This window comes from Eublepharis macularius, chromosome 3 (assembly GCF_028583425.1).
Source record: "Eublepharis macularius isolate TG4126 chromosome 3, MPM_Emac_v1.0, whole genome shotgun sequence".
Classification (NCBI taxonomy): domain Eukaryota; kingdom Metazoa; phylum Chordata; class Lepidosauria; order Squamata; family Eublepharidae; genus Eublepharis; species Eublepharis macularius.
The window spans coordinates 51391893-51418372 of NC_072792.1; the positions used below are offsets into that span (position 1 = coordinate 51391893).

Consider the following 26480-nt stretch of genomic DNA (forward strand, 5'->3'; position numbering starts at 1 on the left):
GATAATAACACAGTTGGGAGAAGGGGTAGGACAAGAAATTGTTGGATTAGGGTTTATGGTTTTTAGAAATGGGTACAAAAAGTAATACTACAGGGCTGGACACTGTGCCTTGACAATTTCAGAACTACTACACTTGCTGCTTCCTCATATTTCCATGACACCCTACCCAGTGTGGGGTGGCAGAAGTAATAATAATATGAAATCTCTCATGTTACCAGAAGTTTCAGAGAACCGCCATGTGGTAAACTTCACAGCATTTACCTCATGGTTTTGGGTTTTCTTTTTCCACCTTGTTTTTCCCCACCCAGAGGATGACCACAAAAATGGATGACAGCTGACCAACATGACACAATGAGCCAAGAAGACATATACTATAGCTGGAAAAGAAGGAAGATTCAGCAGTCAATACAAGAAAATCATGTATGTTTTTAAAGTTCTGTTTTCACAGAGGACTGAATTAGATGACCCGTACCCTTTTTGGTTTTATTTCATTTAATTGTAAATCAAGGTTTGTGCACACGTGTGTTCATTATTTGTTCACACATGCATGTTCACTGCAGCCTGCAGTACTGATTTCTATGTGTAAATAGGACATTACCGGTTTAACAATGTTGAAAGAATTATCATATTATCTCAAGTACAATACTTTTTCACGGAGTTCATTCACACTTCAGTTACTAGTAATGTATACAGTAAACAAGTGATATGTGTGTACACATGAACCAGCTATGACTGTCTATTATTTGGACCGCATGGAGCTGTTACTCATATTTAGCAGCATCAAAGCACTTCCACTGAAATCATCTTCTATCATGTATGTTCACTACAGCATTACATGGACAACTGTAGACTATTTTTATAAGCAGAAATATTTGTTCATATTAAAATTAATGCCAAGTTCTAAAACATAAAGAGATGAGAGGTTATTGATACTTTGTGGAACATTTTTTTAATGAACAATCACCTCTCTCTTCTTTATAAGGACCAATTCACACTGTACTATCAGAGAGAAGAAACACTAATGCCCACATTTGTTTCTGCAAAAGGTGTGAGATGACCTCCCAAATGTCAGTACAGGTAGTTGTGGCTGAAGGTCCCTTTACACACTTCTCCTTTCCTTGGCTCCCCACCAAAGTAAGATATCCAGGATGCGATATATACACACATCACAAATGTAACCCTTTTCTGTAAAAGAAAAGCTGTGTTTATCATTTATCTCTAGCAATGGCTAGAGATAATCTAATCTGAGGACAAAGTTGTGTGGATTTTTCCCTTGTGAAAAAAGAATCCTAGTGTGAAGAAGGCATGAGGGAATGGAAAGAGAATTCCATCCATTTGTCTAGTTAAAGTAGAGTACCCACTGAAAACATGAGCCAAACGCTATTCCTTAAAGAGGAGGCGTACAATTTGGAAACCTTGACTGGCTGGAAACATGAAACAAAGTGAGAGGAAGGAGAGTTCTGGAAGGGGAAATCTCTACCAGTTGTAATGGTAATTTTGAGAGTAGGGACTACAGAAAAAGGCTCAGTGAGTGGCCGTTTCCCTGGAGGGAAGAAGGAAGAGGGAGAGATAGAAGGGAAGAGAGAAAGAAGAGGTCTGAGACAGGACTGCAGCCAGGAACAGGCCCATGACAGCTGAAAAGACACCACTAGGGATTGTAGAAGTTGGAGAAAAGGAGTCCTACTATCAGACTGCAACTAGAGGTAGAGACTTTGATTAATACTGACTGTGATGGGGAACTCTGGGAAGAAGGGACTGGAACCTCTACATTCCTACTTAAAGTGGCACACTCAAAAAGTCTAGTTATTCAGTTATTATTTTCCATTCCTTCACAGACTGTGCTTTCCTGGTTACCTACCTCATTAAAGCTTTTGTTGCTGTTAACTACATGTTAGTGCAGTGGTGTAGAACCTGCCAGGGCTGGTATAAAGATTTAGTCTTGAAGAGTTTTCAGCACTTGTCGCAGATCTTATGTGCACATTGACATTACGCCATCACAGTCTGTGATAATTGTTCTTTCCTTCTAGAAATTAATGCTGGTTACATGTGTGCTTTCATTACGATAGTAATTGTTGAATTGCCCCTTATCCAAAATATTATTCTTATCTGAATCATTTCATGTTGTTTTTTCTTTCCCTCATGTACAACAAGGAAATGTAAAAATTGCAAAATGTATGGTGTGAGGGAAAAGTGTAGCATGCAATTCCTAAAGATTTGAAAGAACTTGTAAAGACTGAAGAATGGTATTTCAGAGGGAGTTTTGTGTCCTTTAAAAAAAAAACATATGGGGTCACTTAAGCAGATCCATAATTATACCAGCGAATGCTCCACTATAGAAGGGAGAGTGATATGGGAAAATGGTTCTTCAGTGAAGCTTCACTGTGGTTCCAATAATTCAAATACCTGGCAATGAATTAATTAGAGTGTAGGTGAATTGTACGCCCTACCAATAGGAACAGCATTCCTGAAAACATAGAAAAAAATATGCCCACCGGAGCCAAAATAAAAGACCAGCCATAGCGTGTATCGACAGTAAAGCCTGGACAGTCTTTGTTCTTTGTAGTCTCATAGTTTTTGACATCAGCCATTGCCTGTAGCCAGATGACATACATCACAACCTCCAGTGTAAACAAGATGCCTACAGAAGGGGAGAGAAAAGACAGTAAAACTTCATTTATGAACTATAAAATACCTTGGAAAGATATAGGAGCCAGATGAAAGGCTAGGCACTGTCAGATGTAGGGCTTAATATTATTGCACTTTTACTAGCCTTGAATATTGTAGGCAAAAAGGGTGAAGACAAAAGGCAGGGGGAGTGTAATTTCAGTATTTTCTACCCTGAAAACAATGTTACAGAATGCAGAAAACCTCTGTCAAAAACACTTTCTACTAAGTCTATATATACTCTGTTATGAGCTGTGTACAGGGAAATCCTTGATCCAAATCTCTGCAAAGCCACGAACTCATGTAGCCCCAGGAAACACTAGTATGTTCTGCCAGGCATATGGTTGAGGCTAATTTTAGTCCATCATTGCCGAGCCTTCCACCGGTCTCCCTCTATGAAGGGTTATGGAGAGTCCACTGCTGGTTGTCTCATAAAGGGGTACAGTATTCTATCCGTCCACTACTACCCCCTGTTTTGTATGTTGATGGGCAGGATTGCCCGTCTTGGAGTGGTTTTATTACTTGCTGTTTTATGCTGTGATTATGGATGTTATGCTGTATTTAACCAATGTTGTACCCAGCCCTGAGTCTGCTTGCGGGGAGGGTGGGTTAGAAAGAAAGAAAGAAAGAAAGAAAGAAAGAAAGAAAGAAAGAAAGAAAGAAAGAAAGAAAGAAAGAAAGAAAGAAAGAAAGAAAGAAAGAAAGAAAGAAAGAAAGATGTCAGCCTCAATCACCCTTGTGAAATACAGTGACTAGAGGTTGGTATGAACAGAAATACGAACCAAAATTCGTCATGAACCAGGCCGGTTCATGGTTCAGGAACTGGTGGTTTGTCAGAGCCCATTTCTGATAAACCGCCACAAACTTTAGGCTGCTTCATTTGGTTCGTCATTGCAGATAGCCTGGCGCTGATCAATCAGTTTCCTAGGCAACGAGGGGATGAGCTTTCTGCAGCCTCAGAAGTGACCTTCTGCTACCCCGGAAGTGACATTTTCACGAACCAAACGAACCAGTTCGTGAACCAGGGCAAGTTAATGAAAGTTTATGATTCATGAAATGCGACAAACCACAAACTACATGGTTTCATATTTTCCTAGTTCATGCCCACATTTAACAGTAAACTAACAAGATTACTGAGTTAAAGGCATGGGTTATATATACCAAAAAACATGTTTTGTCATTATGGGAACAGGTCTGGGGATCTTCAGATCCATGTGTTCTCCTCCCTTCTCCCTTTGCATATGGTTCCTTATTTTAAGACCTACAAGTGAACTAAGCTGAGTTAGACCCTTTAAGTCAATTGAAATTAATGAGCTTAAATAGATGTAATTCTGATTAGGGTTGCATTGTGAAAGAATTTTGCTTTCATTGCTTTAATCCTGGTTAGAGTCCTGGGTTTCTAGGGGAAAGAACAAACAGTATCTTGTGACTCAAACTAAAGCTTCTAATGAAAGTGGAAGCTGTCCATTATCAAAGAGAGAATGGAGGGAATGTGTAAGTCCAAGAAATCTGTGATGCCAAACATGGCCTATTATCAAGTGTGAACCTTGACAATTGAATATTCTAAAGCATTATTTAAAAAGCTACATAGTTTTTTGCATCCAATGGTGAAAACGCTGAACCACATTCCACAATGTGTGGTGGGTCTACCTTGAGAAACCCAAGGTTAATAGGTGGCATAGAAATATTTTTATATAGAAAAATTGGTTCAGGGGAAAGTTGTTAAATAATTGTTTAACAGTGAAGTAGAAAACAGAACAAACAGCAACAGTTTGGATTGGTAGTGACCTAGTGATGGTAGTTGGGTAAGTAATCTCAAGTATTATTCTCCCTCATAAGACTGAGACACTTGGGGGCCTGAGGCAGAAAAAGGGAATAGTTTCTCCTTCTTGCATGCCACTCACACTAGCAATTCTCCTGCACAAGCCCTGCTGAAATGAACTGGAACTGTACAACAACATTGTAGCTTGTATAGCTCCCATTTGTTTAAGTGAAACCTGAGCAAGAGAATTGTGACCTAGGTTCTGTATGTCTGTTTTCTACCTGGCCACTCTGCATGTTTCTCTATATATACTGCTTAAAGCAGATGTCTTCACTGATGGGCTAGTTTTGTTTTCAAGTGCCGTTATAGCCCAGTTTTTTTTCTCCTACATCACACTACTTTTAGCACTGCCATTTATTGCTTTTGTGGATCCAGCACTGCCAGTTCATCATGACAGCCTGTGGCACTGTGCTGGTGTTTAAAGGCAACCCAGGATGCAAAGCTTTCACCACTAGCACAACACCACAGGTTGTCCTAATGAACCACCATTGCCTACCCTTGTCTGAAGGTTGGAATGCTACAAGGGGGCTTGCTTACAGAACTGCGCTGTTGCAATCTAGTTGTTTACAATATAGGTTTGAATCTGAAATTATTCTCTTCTGGTATGCAAGAAATATAAACCATGCTAACAGAGCAATCCTAAACAGGATAATGCCACTGATTTCAGTGGACTTAGGGATATAACTCCTATGCAGAGTTACTCCAGTCTAAGCCCTTTGGAATGGAGTAATTCTGCATACGATTGCACCGTAAAAGTCCTAAAACAGTTAATGACTACATGACAGACTGATTCAACATAATCTTTATATAAAATTTTGCACAAAAACTTTCAATTTTCTATAGTCACTCATTCCCGTATCTCTAAACTATCACTGTCTCTTCCTTTAAAAGATTAGGCATGCTTTGAAAGTCTAGAAAAAACCCAATGCAAGTTCATTATGATAGGGAATGTGCCAAATAGAATGCATTATATTTGAGAGAAACTGTTCTTTAGCCTCTTATGCTAACAAAATGGTTGAAGCCAATGATTCCAAGCTCAGTGGCTGACATGACCCTCATCTGTACCATCTTTAAGCTTTAAGAAGCATGCATTTTTAGAAATGTTTCAGACTACAACCAGTTTCTACATTTTCAGCTTCTTCAACATTTGCTTGGGGCAAAAATGTCTGTTGTTCAATGAAACAGAATTTAAGAGAACGGCAGTGAATCACAAATGGCTGGATAAATTTATGTCTAAAACAAAATATATGTCTGAGAGAGATTAGGACAAATGCGCACTCATTCTCTTTTCCCATCCTATGCCTTTTCTATTTTGCTATTTTATTTTTAAAGAAGTCTCGTGTTTGATACACAGCACTGTGCAGTGAGATAAGACACAATTTCTCTGAGGTCAGTTGTTTCTGTCATTAACATTTATTCTTTTGAATCTTTTTTCACACATATATGTCTGCTTATTTCAGAAAGCAGGGGGGGAAAACCCTTTAGAAACGCCTATGAATTCTAGAGCAATTTCCTGGCCTTTAGTACATATTCTTCCCACGTAGAAATGTCTTTCACTTGTCAGCAACGAAGGGCTGTTTAAAGCACAAATCTTCCACTATATAGACATGAAGTCAACAGGTGCTGAGCAGAGTGACAGGAGCCCCAGGCTGGTGCCTTTAGTAAATTTAGAACTAAGCAGTCATTTTGTTCACATGTTTACCTCATAGGTTTTCTTCTCACTGGGGCTGTTGTCAGTGTACATATTGATACTTTTTTATATATTTAAGTAGAAGAGCCAAATTCAGCTGTTGAGTTCCTAGGTATCTTATGCTTATGGGGTCCAAGTTATGGCAACCACAACTAGCAGATATATCTAAAGGTATGATTTAGCATAGACCTAGCAAGTAGCCAAAAGACTAACTACACCAGGAGTCTCCAATCTTTTTGAGAAAAAGTTTCACAGAAAATGACTGCCACAGGCGGCAGAGTCACACATGCAGGGGAGAAACGTGGTAATTAAAAATACACTGGGAAAGAGGAATGAGAGAGAATAAAACAAATACTGTGGTGAAACAATGTTATTTTAATCTGCATAGCTGATCAGATCAGTGGCCAGTCAGAAGTCCTGCTGGGCAAGAGCCCCACCAAGCCCCACCCACTTTCTACATACATTTGGTGGGCACCAAGAAAGGTATCAGTGGATACTATGGCACTCACGGGCACCATGTAGGGGACTCCTAAACTAGACAACATACTGAGTGATCCATAATCAGCTCAAATAGTTGCCGTGCGGGCCTTCATTCAGATCAAGGATATGGCACAAAACAGCTATTTACACTTAAAGCATTTATAGTGTTTATTGTTTTCATTATCTTTACAGGATATTGTAATTATTTTACTTATATCAAGGAAACTTCACCTACTGACTTGGCCATGAAACAAAAGCGAACTTCCTTGGCTAAGCATAAATTTGAATTCAGGTATTCCAAACTCAAGCCAAAATTCTATCATTCTAAAATATTTAGATCTGAGAAGAAAATGTTTGGCTCCTCATCTGAATAAGAAGCCTGTTCACTCTTCTAACTATCATTTAATGAGTCTCTTCGCGGACCTGGATTTTAATATAACATTAAGTGTGTGTAAATATATCGCTGCTGCTATTCAACATCATGTGTTTTTAATGAACATGGAACAGCAATAACTTTTTAGTTATATTGCTGTTTTTTTCTGGTCAAACAGCCTATTGGTTCTAAGACTTAGATGGGATACGGGATATGGAAATATACTTCGGTCTTGCAGTCCAGGCTTATTTAGCTTATCAAGGAAGATGCTCCTGATTTCTCAGTAGCCACCTTTCAGCCAATTACCATTACATTCCTTCCAACCAACAAAAACTGGGAATCAGTTCTCTATACGTCTTAAATGATGCTGGAACTGTGCTGAATCACCTTATGTTATTCGAAGGAATTATCCTATGAGTAACTCTCCATATTTATTTCTTATATAAATATCCACTGGTGGCAATATAAATGATCACTAATATATATATAACCCATATGCTTTTCTAATTTTTTAAAAAATGTATCTCTATGAGCACAATCTCTATGATTGCACTGTAAATTTATATACTGTATAAAACCAAAAATGAATCAATCATTCTGTTTATGAACCAAATGTGCATGAATTCTTTTTAAACAGTAGAAAACTTTTTAATATATATTGTTATACAAGAAGAGTTACTGGGCACAAGACAGCCAGAATGTCTCCTGCTCACCTCCTGTTGAAATGAATAGCAGATGCATTATGAGTTCTTTTAGACAGTATTATACCTCTCAATTAGATTTGTGCTGGAGAAATTCCCAGTGAACTGTGTTTTTTAAAAATTAAAACATTAAAATCAGTTTCTGTGACAAGAGCACAATATAATGCAGAATGCTGATTTTTTACTTATTTTTTTGGACAACCAGACATGTTTAGGACGAAGGACGTTGACTTGAAGAATACCCAAGGCACTTACCAGCAGCAATGAAAAAGCCTCCCCCTACTTTGTAGAGGACGTGACTGCCAAAAGGTGCAGCACAGATGATGAAGAAACTAGCGAAGACCACCGTGACCACTGCCAGGAGCATGAGGACTGACCAGAAACCACGATAAACTGTGTATTTCCAAGGAAAAAAGAAAGAGAAAAGTGGGTTTTTCAAAAGCCATGCTTAGAGTGCAGGCAATTTCATAAAGCTTTCCCCCATTCCTTTTCATTTTTCTCATTAGCAAGCTGAATTTGTTCCTGTGCTGCTTCCTGCATCACAGCAATCTAGACACCATATGTCCTTCATTAGGTTCAAATGCCAAATCCTATCAGATGATCTTGGAATATAATGATGTGTGTTAGAATGCTATGAAGCCCTGTTGCTTCATGTCTACAGTATATATATGTGTGTAGTTAATAAGTTCATTTACTTGGTCAATGAAATTGTTCATAAAATGGTGAGCTGAACAGTCGCCAAGATTCTTGTAGATAATTATACAGTTTCACTAGATAAAATTTATTTTACCAAAGTAGAAACAGAGACAACAAAGAATGTACATAAGGAAATTCTTAAGATGGGGCCCAAAAACGCAAACATTTTTTCTTTAAAATACAGGCTCTTTTTAAAAAAGTAATAGCATAACTTAGTTTTCGAAAAATATATGAATATGTGATTTTTTTTTAAGAACAAAACTGAAACAGCAATAGTGTTACAAAGCAAATATGTGTGTGTGTGTGTGTGTGTGTATTGGATATATCTCCAAAAAGCAAGTCAAGTTTAATGATTATCATAAAGGCATTCATAAATAATACGGAAGTTCTTCGTATATTTTTCAGCTCAAACATCAAAATAACAGAATCTCATTGCACCAAGGGCAAGCAATGCTGAACTAATGGAAGCATCTGGTAATAAATGAGCTGGAGTTTTGTGACATACAGTGGCCAAAAAAGAATTGTTCATAACAATAATTTAGCTGCTTAATTGCACATCTATTTTCAGAGACACTTTACAAAGATAGCTATGGAAATAAATTCATTTTAAGACATTGTATAATAGGCATATTAATTTCTCCTGTTAGAAAAGCTATGAGTTGTTATGATCTGTAAAACTAAAAAGTACGAGATAAGCCAAAAAGTAATGTATTTCAAGCAAGAGAGTGGGTATAAAAAGTCATCTAATAGAAGGTATGGTGTTAATAAGACTGAGCCAAGACAGCCTATAATCATTCAACCAATTTTATGTGAATAGGTATCTGATCAATTTTACAGTATATAAAAATTCCATCAATCTATATTGCATATTATTGTCAATGTAGATATTATTGTCAATGTAGATATTATTTTTATTATATATGTTGATTGTGAAATACTCATTTCTTTCAAATGCATGTAAAATGCAGTTTTCATATTCTATATATCCTCATTTTATTATAATTGATTAGGAGTGATTTCATAGATAATTCTAGTAAAGACTGCACCGGATTGAAATACAAATACTCTGATTTTTTTTCTATCTACTAAATTATTTCTAAATTAACCACAATGAATTACTGTTTTGGTGACAGAAAAACAGCAAAAGTAAATCAAAATTCATTCAACAGAAATATTTTAACCGGGCCTTGAGAATACATTGAGAAATGTACAAAAAGCAATACATGCAGAATGACACCTTCAAATGTATGGAAATGTCCACATTTAAATGGATTGAAACGTGTTTGACAGTCATGACTCTCAGTAAAAGGGCATTGCTGCCCTTGTTAATGTGTGGGGGGGAAATAATGAATTGCAGAAATTGGATATTTCACTAACAGTGCAATCTTAAACAGAGTTACGCAAGTCTAAGCCCATTGAAATTAATGGGTGTAGACTTGAGTAACTCTGTTTAGGATTGCATTGTAATTATAGTCTAGCTCTGTATTAATATCAAAACTTTAGTAATGAAAATATGAATTAATTATCTTTGATCTTAAACATTTTCCTGTTTTTTCTACCATCTGATCATTAAATGTGATTTTGCTGTATACTTGCTTTGTGTCTCTCTGGTTTCTGGAATGTCAAGAATGTTTGTTTTTTGTTTTTGCATTTGGAAGAAATGGCAATCAGTTTTACATCACTTTTATTATCTAAAATTCAAACTATTTCCATTTTTATAAACCATGTCATTAATCACTAAGTATATGGGGGAAATCAATATTTTTTCCAACTGATCATCTCACTTTCACTTATGAAAATTTTTGTAAAGGGTATCTTAACATTCTGTAACCACCAGGCTTTTCTGTGTAGCAGCAACCCAGTTTCACACAGTTTCAGTAGGCACAACAGGCACCATGCCCTTCCACCATGCCCTGGCTCCCCCTTGCTCCATCAGAAGATCTGTCAGAGCAAAGCTTCCTTCATAGAATCAAGGCTTTCTCCTTACTTAGAGAAAAGGGAAACTGCGATTCAATCAAACATAGCTAAAGTTTAACAATTAACACACACAACTCTTCTATTGCAGTTTATAGGTTTTTTAAGTACTTTAGCTAGTCATCTTAAACTTGATAGAATTTGCACATTCCACCTAAACAAAGATGGATAGGGTATCAAACCCCCAGTTGGTGGCTGAAGATCTCCCAGAGTTACAGGCCACAGAGATCAGTTCCCTTGGAGAAAACCGCTACTTTGCAGGATGGAATCTATGGCACTGAGGCCTCTCTTTTGCCCAAACTTCATCCTCTCCAGGGTCCTCTCCAAAAACTCCAAGAATTTCCCACCCTGGAGCAGGTAACCCTAAAGATGGACCAAGAAAGCTACCTTAAGTACGCCCTCTGTGCATAAGATCACAAGTATAAGGGCAAAAATAGAGGAAATGTTCTGCCTATAAAGATCTGCCAAAATCTGGGGCTCTCAATATTTTGAAAGTGGTGTGAGAAGTCTTATTTAAACCATCATTTGGTTTAAACAGCAATGCATAAAGATGTATAGACCAGAATAATTAGCAAATAGGTTACCCATTCTCAGTAACAAGTGTAATTACAAGTCTAATTAAATAATGAAATACAAATCAATCAGTGCCCCGAATACTTTATTTCTACCAAATGTAGACAGACACACTTGCCCACCTGTGTGTGTAATTACACTTATGATCAGAAGATGATTGTATAATCATAACACTAGGCGATATAAGAGTTTAATTGTCCCCCTCTAGAACAACTATACTTGCAATTTTCATATTCAAGTTATTTCTTATAGTAACAGTAGATGGGTGTGGAAAAGAAGCATAGTAATTCAGTTGGTGCTATGCACTTGAAGCTAGACTACTCTGTGTTCCAACAGGACTGAACAGAATAGTCTGCATAACTCAGCTCTGCAACATTTTTCTTCCTCATGTCACACCACTTGCTTTGGCAATGTTCTACAGACCTAAAAATACACTGGAGCCTAAAATGGTACCAGAGGATCGGAAGAATGGGCTGTATATCAGTCTGAAGTTTGCTACAACGATCACCAGCCATGTGGCTAATAAATTATTCCTTAATGTCCTTTATACAACAACACTGACATTCATCTAGGCCCCATCTAGCAAAGTGTGAGCATGGCTTCTCCAAAGCAATGCAGGCCATTGTAAGAAGGAAACATAAGCCCTGGTGCTTGTCAGTTTGATAAGCCTGAATCACTAGCCATGAGAGTATATTAATTGTACCACAATACGGTTCACAAACAATTTGCAAGGAATTTTTATTTCTCTCTCCAGTTGTATCTACATGCCATAGATGGTGCCAAACTTTCTACCATATTTTATTTAACCTACCTACTCTAGCCACCCACCAGGATAACTACAGAATTACCAACGCAGCTGTCTGTGTTTGAATGTATTTAATTATATAAGTATTGTTTCATTATTGATGGAGGTGCTCTGTGAAACCCTGGCCGTCGTCACACGGGCCCTTATTTTGTCAGTTTTGCACTAGAAATAGTTTCTTCTGTTATCATTATTAGAACGGATTCTCCCATCTTTTGACGACTGCTTGAGCTTCCAGTCAGTCACATTAAAAGGGAAAAGCACAATTTGACGGTCAGTCAAAGTGCCTCCAGAAACAGGGCCCTAAAAATCCCGCCCCCTTTTTAAAAAAATTTTTTCGCATATTTGCGTTATATCACTCTTCTATTATAATGTTGTGCTGGGCCAGCCCAAAAGCCAACCATGATAGGTAGCAGAGGTTTCCCACCCATGGCAGAATAGCGCTATAGCGCTATAGCGCTATAGCGCTATAAGGCTGACGTTTTTTTAAAAAAATTACTTTGAGGCTTAATTGCGGGTCGCACTGGGGCTTGTGGGAGTGTAGGGCAGGAGAATCAGTGTTACTTGAGACAGATGATCAGGGAGAGTGAGCGTTTTGGTGTTGCAAAGCGTTCATAGTCGATCCAGGGCATTCACATGGAAGTAGATAAAGACGACATAAAGAGTCACAAAGCATGAATTGGGGAAAATGGCGAAATTGTAAGAGAGCCGGAATAAGGTGAGAATTCAGCAGGAGATGGCGCTAGTTTGACGCTAAATTTATGGCTGTGTGACGACGGCCCCTATGAAAACACTGATTGCTGTATTAACATCTGCTACTGAGGTAAACCAAACATTATAGTAAACATGTGACTCAGTACTATAAAAGTTCACAATGTCCTTTCCCTCAAATAGGAGTTCATGGCCATTGGCATTTTTTTAATACATAAGATATAGAATGTTTAGAAAAAGAAGGTTATATGGCTGTAGACTAACTAACCTGTTAAAAATCAATCAACCTGGCTTTTAACAGTTGTCAGCCGTGGTTAGTAAGTGGATCGGAGATCTCCAGTGAAGACTAGAGTTGCAGAGGCAGGCAATGGCAAACCATCTCTGTTAGTCTCTTGCCATGAAAACCCCACCAGGGGTCGCCATAAGTCAACTATGACTTTAGGGCAGGATTTTTTTCTTTTTTTTTACACAATGCCATCAGCTTGGCTGGCACTTGTTTGAATACAAGTAGACACAGCCCTGCCTCCAAAGTGTTTAGTCTAAAAATTGAGCACACAAAGGGAGGGAGATGGAGGTGAGGAAAGAAAGGAGAACAAAAACCAATTATTTGATTAATCAATTATATATTTAGTAAATGAATACATTTAAAAACCTCAGCAAAGTTATTTTTGAGGACTTCAAACACATTCTTTACAAGTGTACACTTTACAAGTGTACAACTGCCATTTCTTCTTCTTGTTAGAATATCTCTATTAATATAAACAGCATGGTAGGGGTACTGACTGAAGAAGTAGCATATCAATGCTGATTTTAGCTGTGATCAGGTTCATTTCTGGGTTTTGGAAGGAAAGCTATGATCTTTTCATCTAAAAGGTGATTATCTGCAAACTCTGCAATCAGAAGAAAAAGCTGTTCCATTTTATCAGAGTTGGGTGAGCATCAGGCAGCCTCCGTAGTGATAAACACTACAATCCTATGCATATTTACGTGAAAGCAAACTTCTAAGTTATTATTAAACTCGCCGTACTCATTTTGTCATGGACAGCCCACGGTCAGCACAGAAGGATGACCCCTCATCAGAGGAGGAGGAGGAAGACTTGTCCTGAGGATATGCCCTGGCAGACACTCCCTGCACACTGGATGCCTCAAGTGTCTCTCCAAAGAGAACCTTTTCCCAGCACCAGCACTACCCCCTGAGCCTTGCCTTCAAGCTAGGAGACCCTAATCACAGATCTGCTCACTGCTACACCTGATTACGGAATGGGGCGAGACTGAGGGCCAAGCTACACATGACGATTGACACTTGAACGGCAAGTGGATTGAGTGGAGGGCAAGTGAACAGGGAGAAATACACTTGCCGTTCAAGTGTCATTCGTCATGTGTAGCTTGGCCCTGAGTATAAAAGCTGGCTGGATCAAGCCCAGTAAAGAATCAATTTCTATGCATCTTTAAGGCAGACTTTGTAGAGGGAACCTAACTCCGCAGTACTGCATATACTTTGCATAGAAAAGGTCCCCTGTTCAGATTCTAGCACCTCCATTAAAAAAGACATCAGGAAGCACCACAGAAGTCTGCCAGTATGAGCAGACAGCACTGAAATACACAGAGCAGTGGTCTAACACAGCATTAGGCAGCTTCATCAATGCCGTGGCAAATTATGCAGATAGGTCAATGGAATTCTACAAACATTTGGTCCACTATAATTCTTTAAGATCCCAGCTATCCTAAATGTTTTGTATGTCTTTTCAAATTTTCCAGAAATTGTAAGACTTCCTGGTAATTGCACATTTATTTATTTATTTTTAAAGTTTTTGCCCTGAAGAACTCGTTTCAGTTCATAGCATATTGAGAGTCATTTACCAACTTAATCTGCATCGATCCACAGAGTTTGGATGCCATCTCATGTACTGTCTTGTTGTTGGTTTCGCAACTCAAGGCTAGGATACGCAAACAAGAATACCAGAACGTCCAGAAATAGGATATCATCATGTCGTGGTTAACTATGGATTCTTTTCTGGTCTAACTGAAGTCAATATGAACACTTGTCAGTTTGAATATATATAAACTGCCCCACTTGTGCAGCCATGGGCAATATCACCTTTTAATCTGCAGGACAGTTTTTTATCAGCAGGATAATTATTTTGTACTGTTCGTTGTAATTGTGCGCAGTGTTCGATGCCAGACTTCAGAAATTTTGTGTGGACTTTAGGTATCCTGAAAAAATCAACGTTTCTGTCTACATGTAAGGCTATAAGAGTTCCCTTGCTTGATAAGGTACATTCATAGTGTAGTCCTACCCAGTCAACAGGCTTAAGAGAATATAACTCTACCTAGGATTGCGCTATTAGTCCTTTCTTATAACAGACCATCAAATTCACTACCTAATCCTAATGAAACCACCTCACACTCAAATGATCAGGAAAATACTCACTAATTGCTGAGTCATAAGCAGTTGAATTGTGTTCATCTCGGAGGAAAGGATATGGAGAGAGATAAGCATGGGTGCAGTTTTTGGAGGGTGACTGGTTAGCTGGGGAAAAAAGCATCAAATGTTAACAGTCTAGTTCCCTCTTCATATAAACAGAACATTTCTCCTACTACAAATATCTAAGCAGGTTTGGTAAATAATGGGCTTGCTTCTATTTTGGTCACTTGAGTAGTCCTTTTTTAAAAGGCATAATGGCTTACAAAAATCAAGGAACAATCCATAATATAATGTGGCATGTGCCTTATTTCTCAGACACAGACTCATGAGAATTTCCAGGAATAGCACTTACCTAGATGGACTCCCTTTAACAGATAGAGCACTGGAGAGTTATGTAACATATGCTTTATTTACAAGGCATTTTTATCTCACCATTCCTCCAAAGAGCTCAAGGAAGCATACATGCTTCTCCATTCCCCATAGACCTTTACAACCCTGTAGGATCTGAGCAGTTACTCACTATTATAATCTACACTCCATTGGTTGCTTCAGCTTTTAAACAATATGTTCACTCCTACAAACATAGAAGTAGAGAGTAGGTGGAGCCAAAGAGGCAGGGCCACCCAATAATATGCTACTATACACCAATCTCAAAGAGACTGAGAGAAAGACCCATCCCCTTGCAAAAAAAACCTGCTCCAGTCAACTCAAGCTATGACTGCTTGCTCCTCTCTACTTTTTGTAATGAATGAAGGGAACTCAGAGAACCCAATGTGTATTTTTAGTATAATGATATATCAATATAACCTATAGTTGCCAGGGGTCCCAGGGGCCCAAGTGAGGGTGCAGGGGGTTGGAGATGGGGGACAGTGGGGCACTAACCTCCTGTGCACACACATAATGGATGCATTCTCCCACACTCCATCTTTGCAGAGGAATCCTGGTGCACGTTGAAGTGGATGGGAGTGAAAACCACCCCTTTGGAGGCAGTTTTCACCCAGCTCATCTTCAGCATGTGCACATACATGCACCATGACTCCTTCCTTTGTCCTGTTGGGAAATTAGCATGATGGAGGAGGGAGAGTGACTCCTCCGTCCTGTTGCTCTCCAACGTGAGGAAGGAAAGGGTCGCATTGTGTGCATGTGCACTGAAGACAAATGGGGTGAAATCTGTCCCCAGAGGGGTGGTTTTCACTCATCTTCATTTCAATGTGCACCAGGATTCCTCTGCAAAGGGGGAGAGAGGGCGCATGTGCACATGCTTCTCCCCACCCCGGTCAGGTTAGTGGAGCTGGGGGGTGGCAGGTGGGGGTTCCCCTACACCACAAGGGGGGATGGCAAGTCTAAATAACACTGTTAAAGTGTTGATTTTAAAAAAACTACCAAGGAAACCATCTGTGTAAAAGCCCTGTTGTCACTGCGCTATATTAGCAGCTGCTGCAGTAACAGGGAAACTACAGAAGCCTGTCCCCTTGAGGAAAACACCAATAAAATGCTTAAAAGTATGAGTAGAGTGCACTATAAGCAAGCTTCAGTCCAAAAGAATTCATAAACAGAATTCATAAAAGCAGACCAATGAAAAGTTGGTCTGAAAAGCCAGGGATTTTTTTTTCTTTTTCATTTTCTTTAGAGAGACCCATATCAAAATTCATGACAGAACTAGCACTTCCAACTTCCTCTGAAAGATAATTCCAAGGGGTTGGAACAACTACAGGAGAAAAGATGCAGGTCACAGAATTATAAATCAGGAAAATATCTATTTCCTGTCATTTTGACATGGATTTTTGGAGTTATAAAAATCACACTGCAAAAAAAAAAATTATGATCAGCGATGGTTTCAGTATCTTGGGGTGATGTTTAGTGAAACCCTCTCATGGAAAGCCCACCAGTAGACAACAAAAGTCTCAGTTTTGAAAACCACTGAGGCCATCTTTAAATTTTTATACCTCAAAAAGAGGATCTTGAGTTGAGCTTTGAAACTTTTCCAGTTTCATCATCCCACAGCTTCTATATGGTGCAGAGATCAGGGGTTGGAATGAATGTCTGAACTCGACCCTGGAATCAATCCAAAATCTCTTTTTAAAGAGAATTCTAGCTTTGCCTCACAGCACTTCAGCAGCTTTAGTGTGTGCTGAACTTGGGTTACCTTTTCTAGTCTCAGAATGTCTTTAGCTTCTCTGAGGTTTCAAACCATGCTGTCAACTATTCTAGACTATCACTACACACAAATATAGACTTCTGCCCCATTATCTTCCGTTCCACGTTATCTTTTGTTCTGCTCTTTGTATACAGAGCCCAGAAATATTTGGGGGGGGGAATCTTTAAAAGTTTTTATTTATTTAAAATATTTAGATAACCACTTAGAGCAGAACCACAAGTGACAAAAAGCACAGATTGGACACTTGTCAGATTCCCTCAAGTTTTGATGGGAAATGTAGGCAGCTTGGCAGAATGTTGGACAAGTGACAGCTGAAAAGTCCATTGGACAGCAGTCAGAGAGCCAAGCTGCAAGACTAGGATGCCTACATTTCCCATCAAAACTTGAGGGAAGCTGACAAGTGTCCAATCTGTGCCTTTTGTCACTTGTGGTTCTGCTCCAAGACAGACTGATCTGGTTCTGACTCTCCCAGAGACAGCCAAAGGAAGCTGATGGAATGTTGGGAGGAGGGTGACAGTTGAAAACAATTGAGAATCACAGTTAGGAGAGAGCAGTCAGCCAGAAGAGAATGATTCTGAGCTTCTGAAGTTAGAGCTAGCTTCTGAAAAATGATACTTTGTGATTATTAACGGCTGGAAATATCTGGGATCAAGAGTTCAAATATTAGGAACAAGGTATCTCTGTGTTTCAGTCATCCAAATGTTCTTGAAGTTGTAAAGGAAATTTACCTCCTTTTTATCTGTTTAAACTGTGTTAACTGAATGTTTAGAGTCTCAGGGAAAAAACACACATACACCAACCTTTCTGGTCATAACCAATGAATTGAATTAGCAACATGGTGGCAGTATATAAGAGAAAGAAGTATTGGGTTCCCTGACTCCAACAGCACTGTACAGTTGCTGGGTGTTGCTTTGACTGGTGATGTCTCTGCGAAGAAGAGAGAGAGGGTTCGATATTTGGGAAAGGATTGGGGCTCTCTATCTATTAAAGAGTGACAAGACAGGTAGCAATTTGTGACTGCCTTTCCTGCCAGTAGACCTGAACCTGGGAAGAAAGGTTTGTGTTGGGAGGCAGCGTGCAAGGGGTCACACTCACCTTTCTCTTGGTCATCTTAAGGCCAATTTTTATCAACTCTGCCGTAGTAATATTGCCATTGCTTTTCCCAGCACCCATTCCCAAAATAGGGGTGTAAGAAAACAAATGATAGGGTATATCTATTGAATTGCATTAAAGCAACGGTGACTGGCTGCTTACAGAGAGGTCTTCAGGGACCATATACAAATGGACAGGCATAGATGTGTTCAGGTCTCAGAATAGTAACATTATCCTCTATCTGAAAAAGACTAAAATCTATCTTTCCGAAGAGCTGTTGAAATGAACTGAGATAGGTTGGGATCTTGCATCCTGACTTTCATACCTCAATCCAAAATTTCTCTAATTGAATGACAGTTGGGTTATGACCTTGTCATCCCTGTAGGCCTCAGAATAAAGCAATACAAAAGCCTTGTTATTTTGGAGCTGCGGAGGTGGGGTGAGAACTGGAGCCTTTATTTACGCCCAGGGAAGTCATACACCCACTTGGGATGGAAAATCTCTCCTGCCCAGTGGGCCACCAGCCTGCAGTGGCTGGTGAAAGAATTTTTTTAAAATGCCATCAGTGAAAGTGTGATGTCATTTCTGGAAAAACCAAGTGTTTATGTTTTTATCATAGAGTTTTCAGCTATTCTTGAAATACATGATGTCATTTCCTGTTTTCTCCACAAGTGATATCACATCATTGCTGACAGCCCTATGTCCCCACTGCAGCTGTAGTCTCCCACTGTTTGCCAGGCTGGGTCACATAAATACATTGCTCATTGGAGTGACCAAAGAAATTCACTGTGGAGTGCTCCACAATTGTCTATGGCAGAAATCAGGAGCCCACTCTAATTCACAAATATAAACAGAACACCCCAGAACTAACTTGAGTTGCTAAAATATTCTTCCTTCATACACACATGCTTCTGATATAATTTACATACTACTTTGCTTTCCTATAGTATTATTTGTGAGAGTCCCGTACCTCACAGCAACCTTGTGAGGCAGGTCAGTATCCAAGCTTCATACAATCCACTGACTAGATTGTCTTACTGGGATACATCCTCTCAATATTTCTTTCTCAACAAGGGAGGGGAAGCTTTAAAAATCCACCAATTGTCCACATGGGTATTGCCAGCTCTTTCTGTCCCTCAGTCATCTTTAGATGAGAACAGAGAAATTTCCAGTTTCATTCTGGATCATCTGCCTAAATTACTACACCATTGTCCTCACTCTTTTTCCATATCCATCAGCACAAATCTCCTGGCTGAAAGGGGAGAGAGGAGCAAGGAACAAGGACAAACTTCTGCGCTACATACCATTGGGCCAACAACAGAGAGACAATCAGTGACTGTTCATCCACATCCATTCATTTTTCAGACAGGTTCAGATATGATACTTGGAATGCCAAAGATCTTCAAGCAGCTCCTAGTCTATATAATCTAATCACTCCTGGTCTGCATGCCATGTATTTATTATGTTGCCTTTTTAAAGCATCCGGAACTACTAGAATAAAAATGAAACAGGCGTTTCCTGCATGTTTTCAATCTTAATCAAACTTATTATGGAGAAATGGGAAGCAGAGGAACTGGTTAAGGAGAAAAGGATTCTTCTGTAACACACTGCAAACAAACTCCTAATGGCCCAGTGAATATTAATTAATTATATTTTGATCCTACCCTTCTTCCAAAGAGTTCAGGGTTCTCCATTCCACTGTTTTATCCTTACAATAATCCTGTGAGATTTGGTTGAGAGTAAGTAACTGGTCCAAGGTCACCTACAGTGCTATGGTAAACAGAGTTACGCCCTTCTAAGCCCATTGATTTCAGGTGCAGCTCTGCTTAAGGTGGCATTGCTAGTGAGCTACATGGTACAACAAGGACTTGAACGCCGTTCGCCCGGGTTGTACTCTAACACTCTAATCACTGCACTTCAGCCTCAATGAACTGAAGCATCACACACATTGTTCTCTTTTGATGAATGATACTATGAATATATACTGGGAAAGGAAACACTCGTTCACTCTGTAATTATATTGTAAAACTACAGAAAGGATACTTACTGTACCAGAATTTCCAAATAGTTTTTTCATCCTTGGTCCCAACAAACCAGCATCTCCAGAAGAAACCTTCATGGTGGTAAGTAATCTCTGCCTGCATAAAATAGACACATTTTATATTTCATCACCATGAACACATGCATTGGACTCTCATCTGTTAATACAGACATCTGGAGACAACAAATAGCAGCATTTTAAATACAGGATTTTTGACCCAAAAAGGCCATATAAATTGGGAGAGTAATCATTCCTTCATTTCTCTATTGATTTTTAATATAATAAATCCTACCAATGCAAAATTAATGAAAAATATCTACTGAATATTAATAGGATTTAGATCTAACAGGATTTACATCAGGCCTGTATTCAATGAGAGAGGATAGTCCTCACCTATAAGACATCTTTCTGTACATGAGGCCATTTTGAGGAAGAAAAGTGTATACTAGTACATACTAACCCTGCTGTCATTCAAATCTTTTGAACACCTTTCAACTTCTGTAGCAAGAAGCCAGTAATCCGTTCCAAAAGAAACCAAAAAGAACAAAATACCCAAAGCTCCAAACAAACCTCCAAAAAAGATTGCAACACTCAATTTCATTGCAGACTTTTTTTAAAAAAGAAGAAGTATATTTACAATTATATTTAAATATCTAGAAAAAATCCTACTTAGAAAAGGTTAGAAGGAGATTAAACTACAGGATAGGAAGTCCCCGAATAAGTTTTTTTTAAATCTTCTTTGATGGGATTTTCCACCCGTGCTGCAGTTTGATTTGTGTTCCATGAAAGTGCCTGAAACCTAACAGATGGACAGTGGCTTCTATTTTTGAACACTCCATGAAAGAACTTTCACTAGCTCCCTTAGCTAGGCGTGGCCAGCCAAAAATAGCTGACCTTCCCTTAGCTCAGTATTGACTTGAAATATTGTTGCACTGGGTGCATCAACGGACGTGGAGGGGGGATAAAGTTACTTCTGCCCTTGGTTATTTAGCACAGGTTGGATTTCAATACCAGCAATGTCGAGCACTTCCAATATGTACTCCCTGCAATCTATGTCTTCTCCCATAAGCAGGCAAGGAATGTACACCCTCAGTTACAGGCAAACATAAAAAGCATGGTGCAAGACTGAAGGCTTATTATCATACAATATATTCAATGCTTGGACCTCATAGACTTGCTGAATTGCTCATTCATTGGAATATCATAATTTTTATGGTATTCTTCCAGCACACTGAAAGCTAAAATGCAGTTCAAAGCATCCTATTTACTAGGGAAATCTTAAGTGGTACAATATACCTCTCGCTTCCGAATTCACACCATAACACAAGAACAGCAAAGAATACTCCAAGCCACATACCTAAGATAACACACTTCAACAATCCTTGGATTTTGAAAAAGGGGTTTCCAAAAGCAGCTAAGAAAGGATATTGATCCTTTCAGAATGCGGGTTCTGTTTACTAGAGGTTTTTTTTAAGTCAACAATATTCAGTGAATGTATGATGTTTTGTTTTATCAAGTGAGTCAGATCATCAGTGTGTCTGGATCAGTATTGTCTACTCTGACTGGCAGTAGCTCTCCAGGACTTGAAGTAGAGAAAGATCTTCCCCAACAGCTTCTAATGGTGGTTCTAGAGACTGGATTTGTGAACATCTGTAGTCAAATTTTACTACTGAGGTGACCCCTGCCTATTATGCAAATACAGTCATAACTGCTGGATCCTCACTGCTAAAAGGACATGCACCTATTTAATTTAAAAAGTAAACTGTATCTTCGGCAGTGGGAGATGCTCTAAGACAAACAGCACAGAAGTCCACCCATTCTACCTTGCATGTACATGAGATTTCTTGGGATCTTGGCCATCCTGGAAATTGTTTATTTAAAGAGTATTTAAACTGGCTTTTCTCCCAAAATGGGATCCAATTGCCATAGTAATTAAACCTAAAAAAACCTCAATAACACCACATGAATTTTCTGTCTGCTACTGTATGTTTATATTCCAATTCCTGCCTGCCACTTACCAAGAAGCATTTTGCAGACTATCCTAGTATAATTACAGACAAAACCAGGGCTGTGAAGTGAAAACTCAATGAATACACATTAAGAACACTCAAATTATCAAAAATATAGTTATAATGCGTATATACAAAATAATCCAAGTGCTAAAGTAATCAAGATGTGAGTATTACAACAACCATCCCAGTAAATACATCACAAAAGTGCTCACTGGCACAAAACAGTAAAGAAGGGGTGCACGCAGGCACCTCCTAAGAATTATACAACTTAAAGGCAGCAACACTCAATTACAACAATACAAGGGTGCACACTGGCACTACCATTCAATTAGGCAGCCATGAAACGGTTTACAAGGGATACCGTCCACAGCAAAAACATTTAAAGGGCGAAAATGTCCAATAACATCAAGCTGCAATTGAAGAAAGGAGGCTGTGAAGAGCTGAAGGGGTCCAACGCCAAGTTAGCAAATTCAGCCACCTCATCAGCCACAGGACGGGATCTGCCAGCATACATAGTATTAGCCCGTTTCGTGAATGGATCACTTCTTCAGCAGGCACGTGTAGTTAAATCCCTGTGGAACAGTTTTGCATACTCTCTCAGTGAAGCCGCCAATTAGTCACAGGCGCTGTGACTGTTCGGACTATCCTAGTATGGCAATCAACCCCGAAGTTCTGCTTATCTTCCCAGGCTCTGAACCAATTCAGGTGATTCTACCCTCAAGCAAGCCCCAGAGACTGGTCACCCAGTCAGAAACCCTGGAACTTCACTGAATGAGAGGGGTGTGAGCCACCTTAGCTTAAAATGGAAGAAGTGATACATTTTCCCTTAGACTGGGAAACTGCAACTCTGGATAAACATAAACTGCATTCAGGCTTTTTATTTTGAACTTTTTAGTTAGGATTTTGAGGTCAGAATTAGGTAGGGAACATGTTTTAAAGAAACAATCAAGCACCATGTCCAAAATCTAACTTTTCTGGTATTGGCTCTGAGGCCAACTTCTCTGAAAGTAAAAAAGCAGCCTAGTACTTGGATAGAAGCCTATCAGCTGTGTTACAGGTTATAAACGAAACTTGAATGCTGAGGAGCCCAACATAGGCCCAGGTTCAACAACTTCACTTTCAGCGGGGAAAAAGCATAACCTCCAGGGAGTGAAGTTCTAAGCCAGTTGTACATTTTTTCTTGCTATTTATTCCACACAAAACCTTTAACTGTTTCTATAACTTATTTTCGGGGGTGGGGGAAGTCTTAGCTTGTTGTTCTGTTCCATATGTGTCAAGTCAAAATAGCTGTGGGAAAGGGGTTTCTAATCACCTTATTATCAAGTACGACATTATATTAGAGTCACGAATAAAAGCCCTTTAGGGAATGCAAAGATACACACTACCATCTGTTGATAAAAGCTTGTGTCCACCTTTTTATTGATATTGTGGTGGCTAGGGCTTAAACAGAAGGAAAAAAGAGGCCAGACTATCAGAATTAGGAGGTAATAGGACAGCATTCAGTATAGAGAACTTATTTCCTTAGAGGTCTTCCCCTCAGCTCTCACACCTTTTCCTTCCCCCATCATATCAGGATGACTACTACAAAAATAAAGTCAGTGGCAGCCTAAGCCATGCAGTCATAATATACAACAAAAGTGGTGACCACCACAGGAGCTAACCAACACACCTAGTTGTTGCTAAACTGAAGTTTCCTCATGCTGAAGTGTGTGATCTAATTTAATACTTCACTTTTTACATTTTCCTTCAACTCTTACTTTGTGCAGCCTTGTGCACAAAGAGAAGTTCATATTGCTGAAGCAGCCAGACAATTTCTAATGGCCTATTAAGGCTTTTCTTATTGAAGGGCAGAAACTGATAAACCCAAATGAGAGAGTGAGAGCTGAACTACACGAGACGAGCTACTCGAGTTCTACACGTGTCTGCTTACCTCAAGGTTTGATGGGAAGTGTAGGTGTCCTTGCAGCTTTAAGTTTAACATTTGCAGAGCAACAGGGAGGGGAGTGCAGGCTCTTGCTGGGCGCCCCCTTCCCCTCTGCTAGGTGTAGGAGGGGTTTTGGGGGGCCCTCTCCTGTGCCCCTTCCTCGCACAGCAGACAGGGCACCTGGAGCATCGCTGCATCTCCCCCCCCTCGCCCAGCCCCCACAGAGCGCTATCGGGCTATGCAGCTCCGGGCCACGCAGCATGGCTTTGGGGGCCGTGTGAGTGGGGGAAAGGCAGTGATGCTACGGCCCAGGCGCACATGCCACATCGCTGCATCTCCCCCCTGCTTGCCTGGCCCCCACAGAGTGCTGCCCCCACAGAGTGCTGTCAGGCTATGCAGCTCCGGGCCACACCGTGCAGGCAGAGGCCGGGCGAGCAGGGGGAAAGGCAGCGACACTACAGCCTGACACTGCGCCTGCCTGGGTGCACATGCCACGTCGCTGCATATACCCCCCACTTGCCCAGCCCCCACAAAGCGCTGACAAGCTATGTAGCTTTGGGCCATGCGGTGTGACTTTGGGCAGAAGCCAGGTGAAGAGGTCAGCAGACAGGGCACCCGGAGCATCACTGCATCTCCCCCCTGCTCTCCTGGCTCCTGCTCGAAGCCGCGCTGCATGGCCCAGAGCTGCATAGCCTGTTGGCGAGCGGGGGGGGGGAGATACAGTGACGCTCCAGGCACCCTGTCTGCTCATCTCTTCGCCCAGCCTCCGCCCAAAGCCGCACTAGCAGCTAGCAGCAACCAAGCACCCTATCTGCTGTGCGGGGAAGGGGGGAAGGAGAGGGCCCCCAAAACCCACACACACACAGCGAGGGGGAAGGGGGGCGCCCAGCAAGAGCCCAACGCCCGCACTCCCCTCCCTACCACTGTGTAAATGTTAAACTTAAAGCTGCAAGGATGCCTACACTTCCTACACTTCCCCGTCAAACCTTGAGGTAAGCAGATGCGTGTAAAACTCTAGTAACTTGTCTTGTGTAGTTCTGCTCTCTGTTTCAGTTGTTTTCAGGTTAACATTGTCACAGAGCTAACAGAAGCTAGTGACTGGCCCCCTATAGCTCAGATCAAACCTTGGGGACAGACTGTTAGTGTCTAGACTTTTGCAACAATGCAAGTATTTCCTTTTTGGCATTCTTTGTGGCAAGATTAGCCAAATTTTAAAATACAACACTTTTTAAAAAATGCATGAATTTTCATATTGAATTTTATTGTATAGCTGTGCCTTAAAGTATGAGTAATTTAAAATTCTTTAATAAATCAGAGTAAAGGGAGAGATGTTGTCCAAGCATTTAAGGCAACCTCAGTGGCCTAGAACAGTTAAGGTAGTGGCATTTCTATTGGGCTTTTTATGAAAATTTGGGCCTTTTAGGAAATTGGCTAGGAAAGCAATTGTGAAGAGTTTGGTTGCTGATATTTTCAAACCTGCCTGACCCCAGTATTCTGCCATTGCCATCCACCCGTTTCTCCACCTGCATATATCACCTGCCGTTTTGTAGGCTTTTAATGTTATTATAATATTCCATTCTTTGAATGTAATGCCATTTTCTCTTTGAAGATTGTTCATGTCATAAAGGTCAGTTATGAAATAAACAAAATCTACACTGCCCACTTCATAAATCTTACTGGAAAATCTCATGGTGGCATCTCTTATTCTAAAATCAATTCCATATGTTTCACTGTAAGACATGTAATCATACTCATTCATACTGTGGCCTCTAGTCTCGGCAAAACAATAATTCATTCTCCTGACCAAGATAAAATCTTATAAAATTCAGATTTTTAATGCAGCAGTTACTGGGGCAAATTTATCTCTGGCACCAAACTGGCCCTTGAAGTTTTACTAAATACTGACTGCAAGTCCTACCTATCTCAGAAGATATTTGTTATAAAAGAACACACAAGAAATAAATGTTTTTAAAAAGTTTAATGCTAAAATGAACTCATCTGGATAATATTCTGCAATTTTTTTTCAAGGCAGAGATGTGGTGCATGGTTTGGAGACCATTCCTGCTAACCAAAGCTGTCATAAAATGTTTGCTTTGGACCATATTACCATGGTGTCATCAGGCCAGACGGTGGAAGTGCAGGACCCCAAATCACCAGCTCAGCAGAGAGCCCCCATACAAAGACTGTAGCATCACACTGCAAGTACGCTTTATTGAGGGAAGGAGAAAGGACATAAGACTATTAAATTCCAAGTATAAAAATCACTTGATTGCACTACTGTGATTCCACCCCTTTTTTTCAGCCCAGGGCCATAACACCACTTCATCACCTTCAGTTAGCCT

The 26480-nt window shown here is 39.9% G+C and overlaps 1 protein-coding gene across 1 annotated transcript; it reads right to left on the reverse strand.

The window, feature by feature from the left end:
- Nucleotides 1-474: 474 nt before the first annotated feature.
- On the reverse strand, nucleotides 475-20999 carry TMEM182 (transmembrane protein 182). The gene is made up of 5 exons (XM_054975103.1): nucleotides 20663-20999; nucleotides 20209-20299; nucleotides 14918-15016; nucleotides 7986-8123; nucleotides 475-2638 (listed from the first exon to the last, which is right to left on the reverse strand). Exons 1-5 carry the CDS (start codon nucleotides 20801-20803, stop codon nucleotides 2415-2417), a joined length of 693 nt encoding a protein of 230 aa, XP_054831078.1. The 5' UTR covers nucleotides 20804-20999; the 3' UTR covers nucleotides 475-2414.
- Nucleotides 21000-26480: the final 5481 nt, after the last annotated feature.

Coding starts and splice junctions, on each gene's coding strand:
- TMEM182 (XM_054975103.1), bottom strand. CDS start 20,803: ATGAAATTGAGTGTTGCAATCTTTTTTGGAGGTTTGTTTGGAGCTTTG. Junction 20,300..20,662: donor AAGATTTGAATGACAGCAGG/GTTAGTATGTAC, acceptor TATTTTATGCAG/GCAGAGATTACTTACCACCA. Junction 15,017..20,208: donor TATTTGGAAATTCTGGTACA/GTAAGTATCCTT, acceptor TTTTTTCCCCAG/CTAACCAGTCACCCTCCAAA.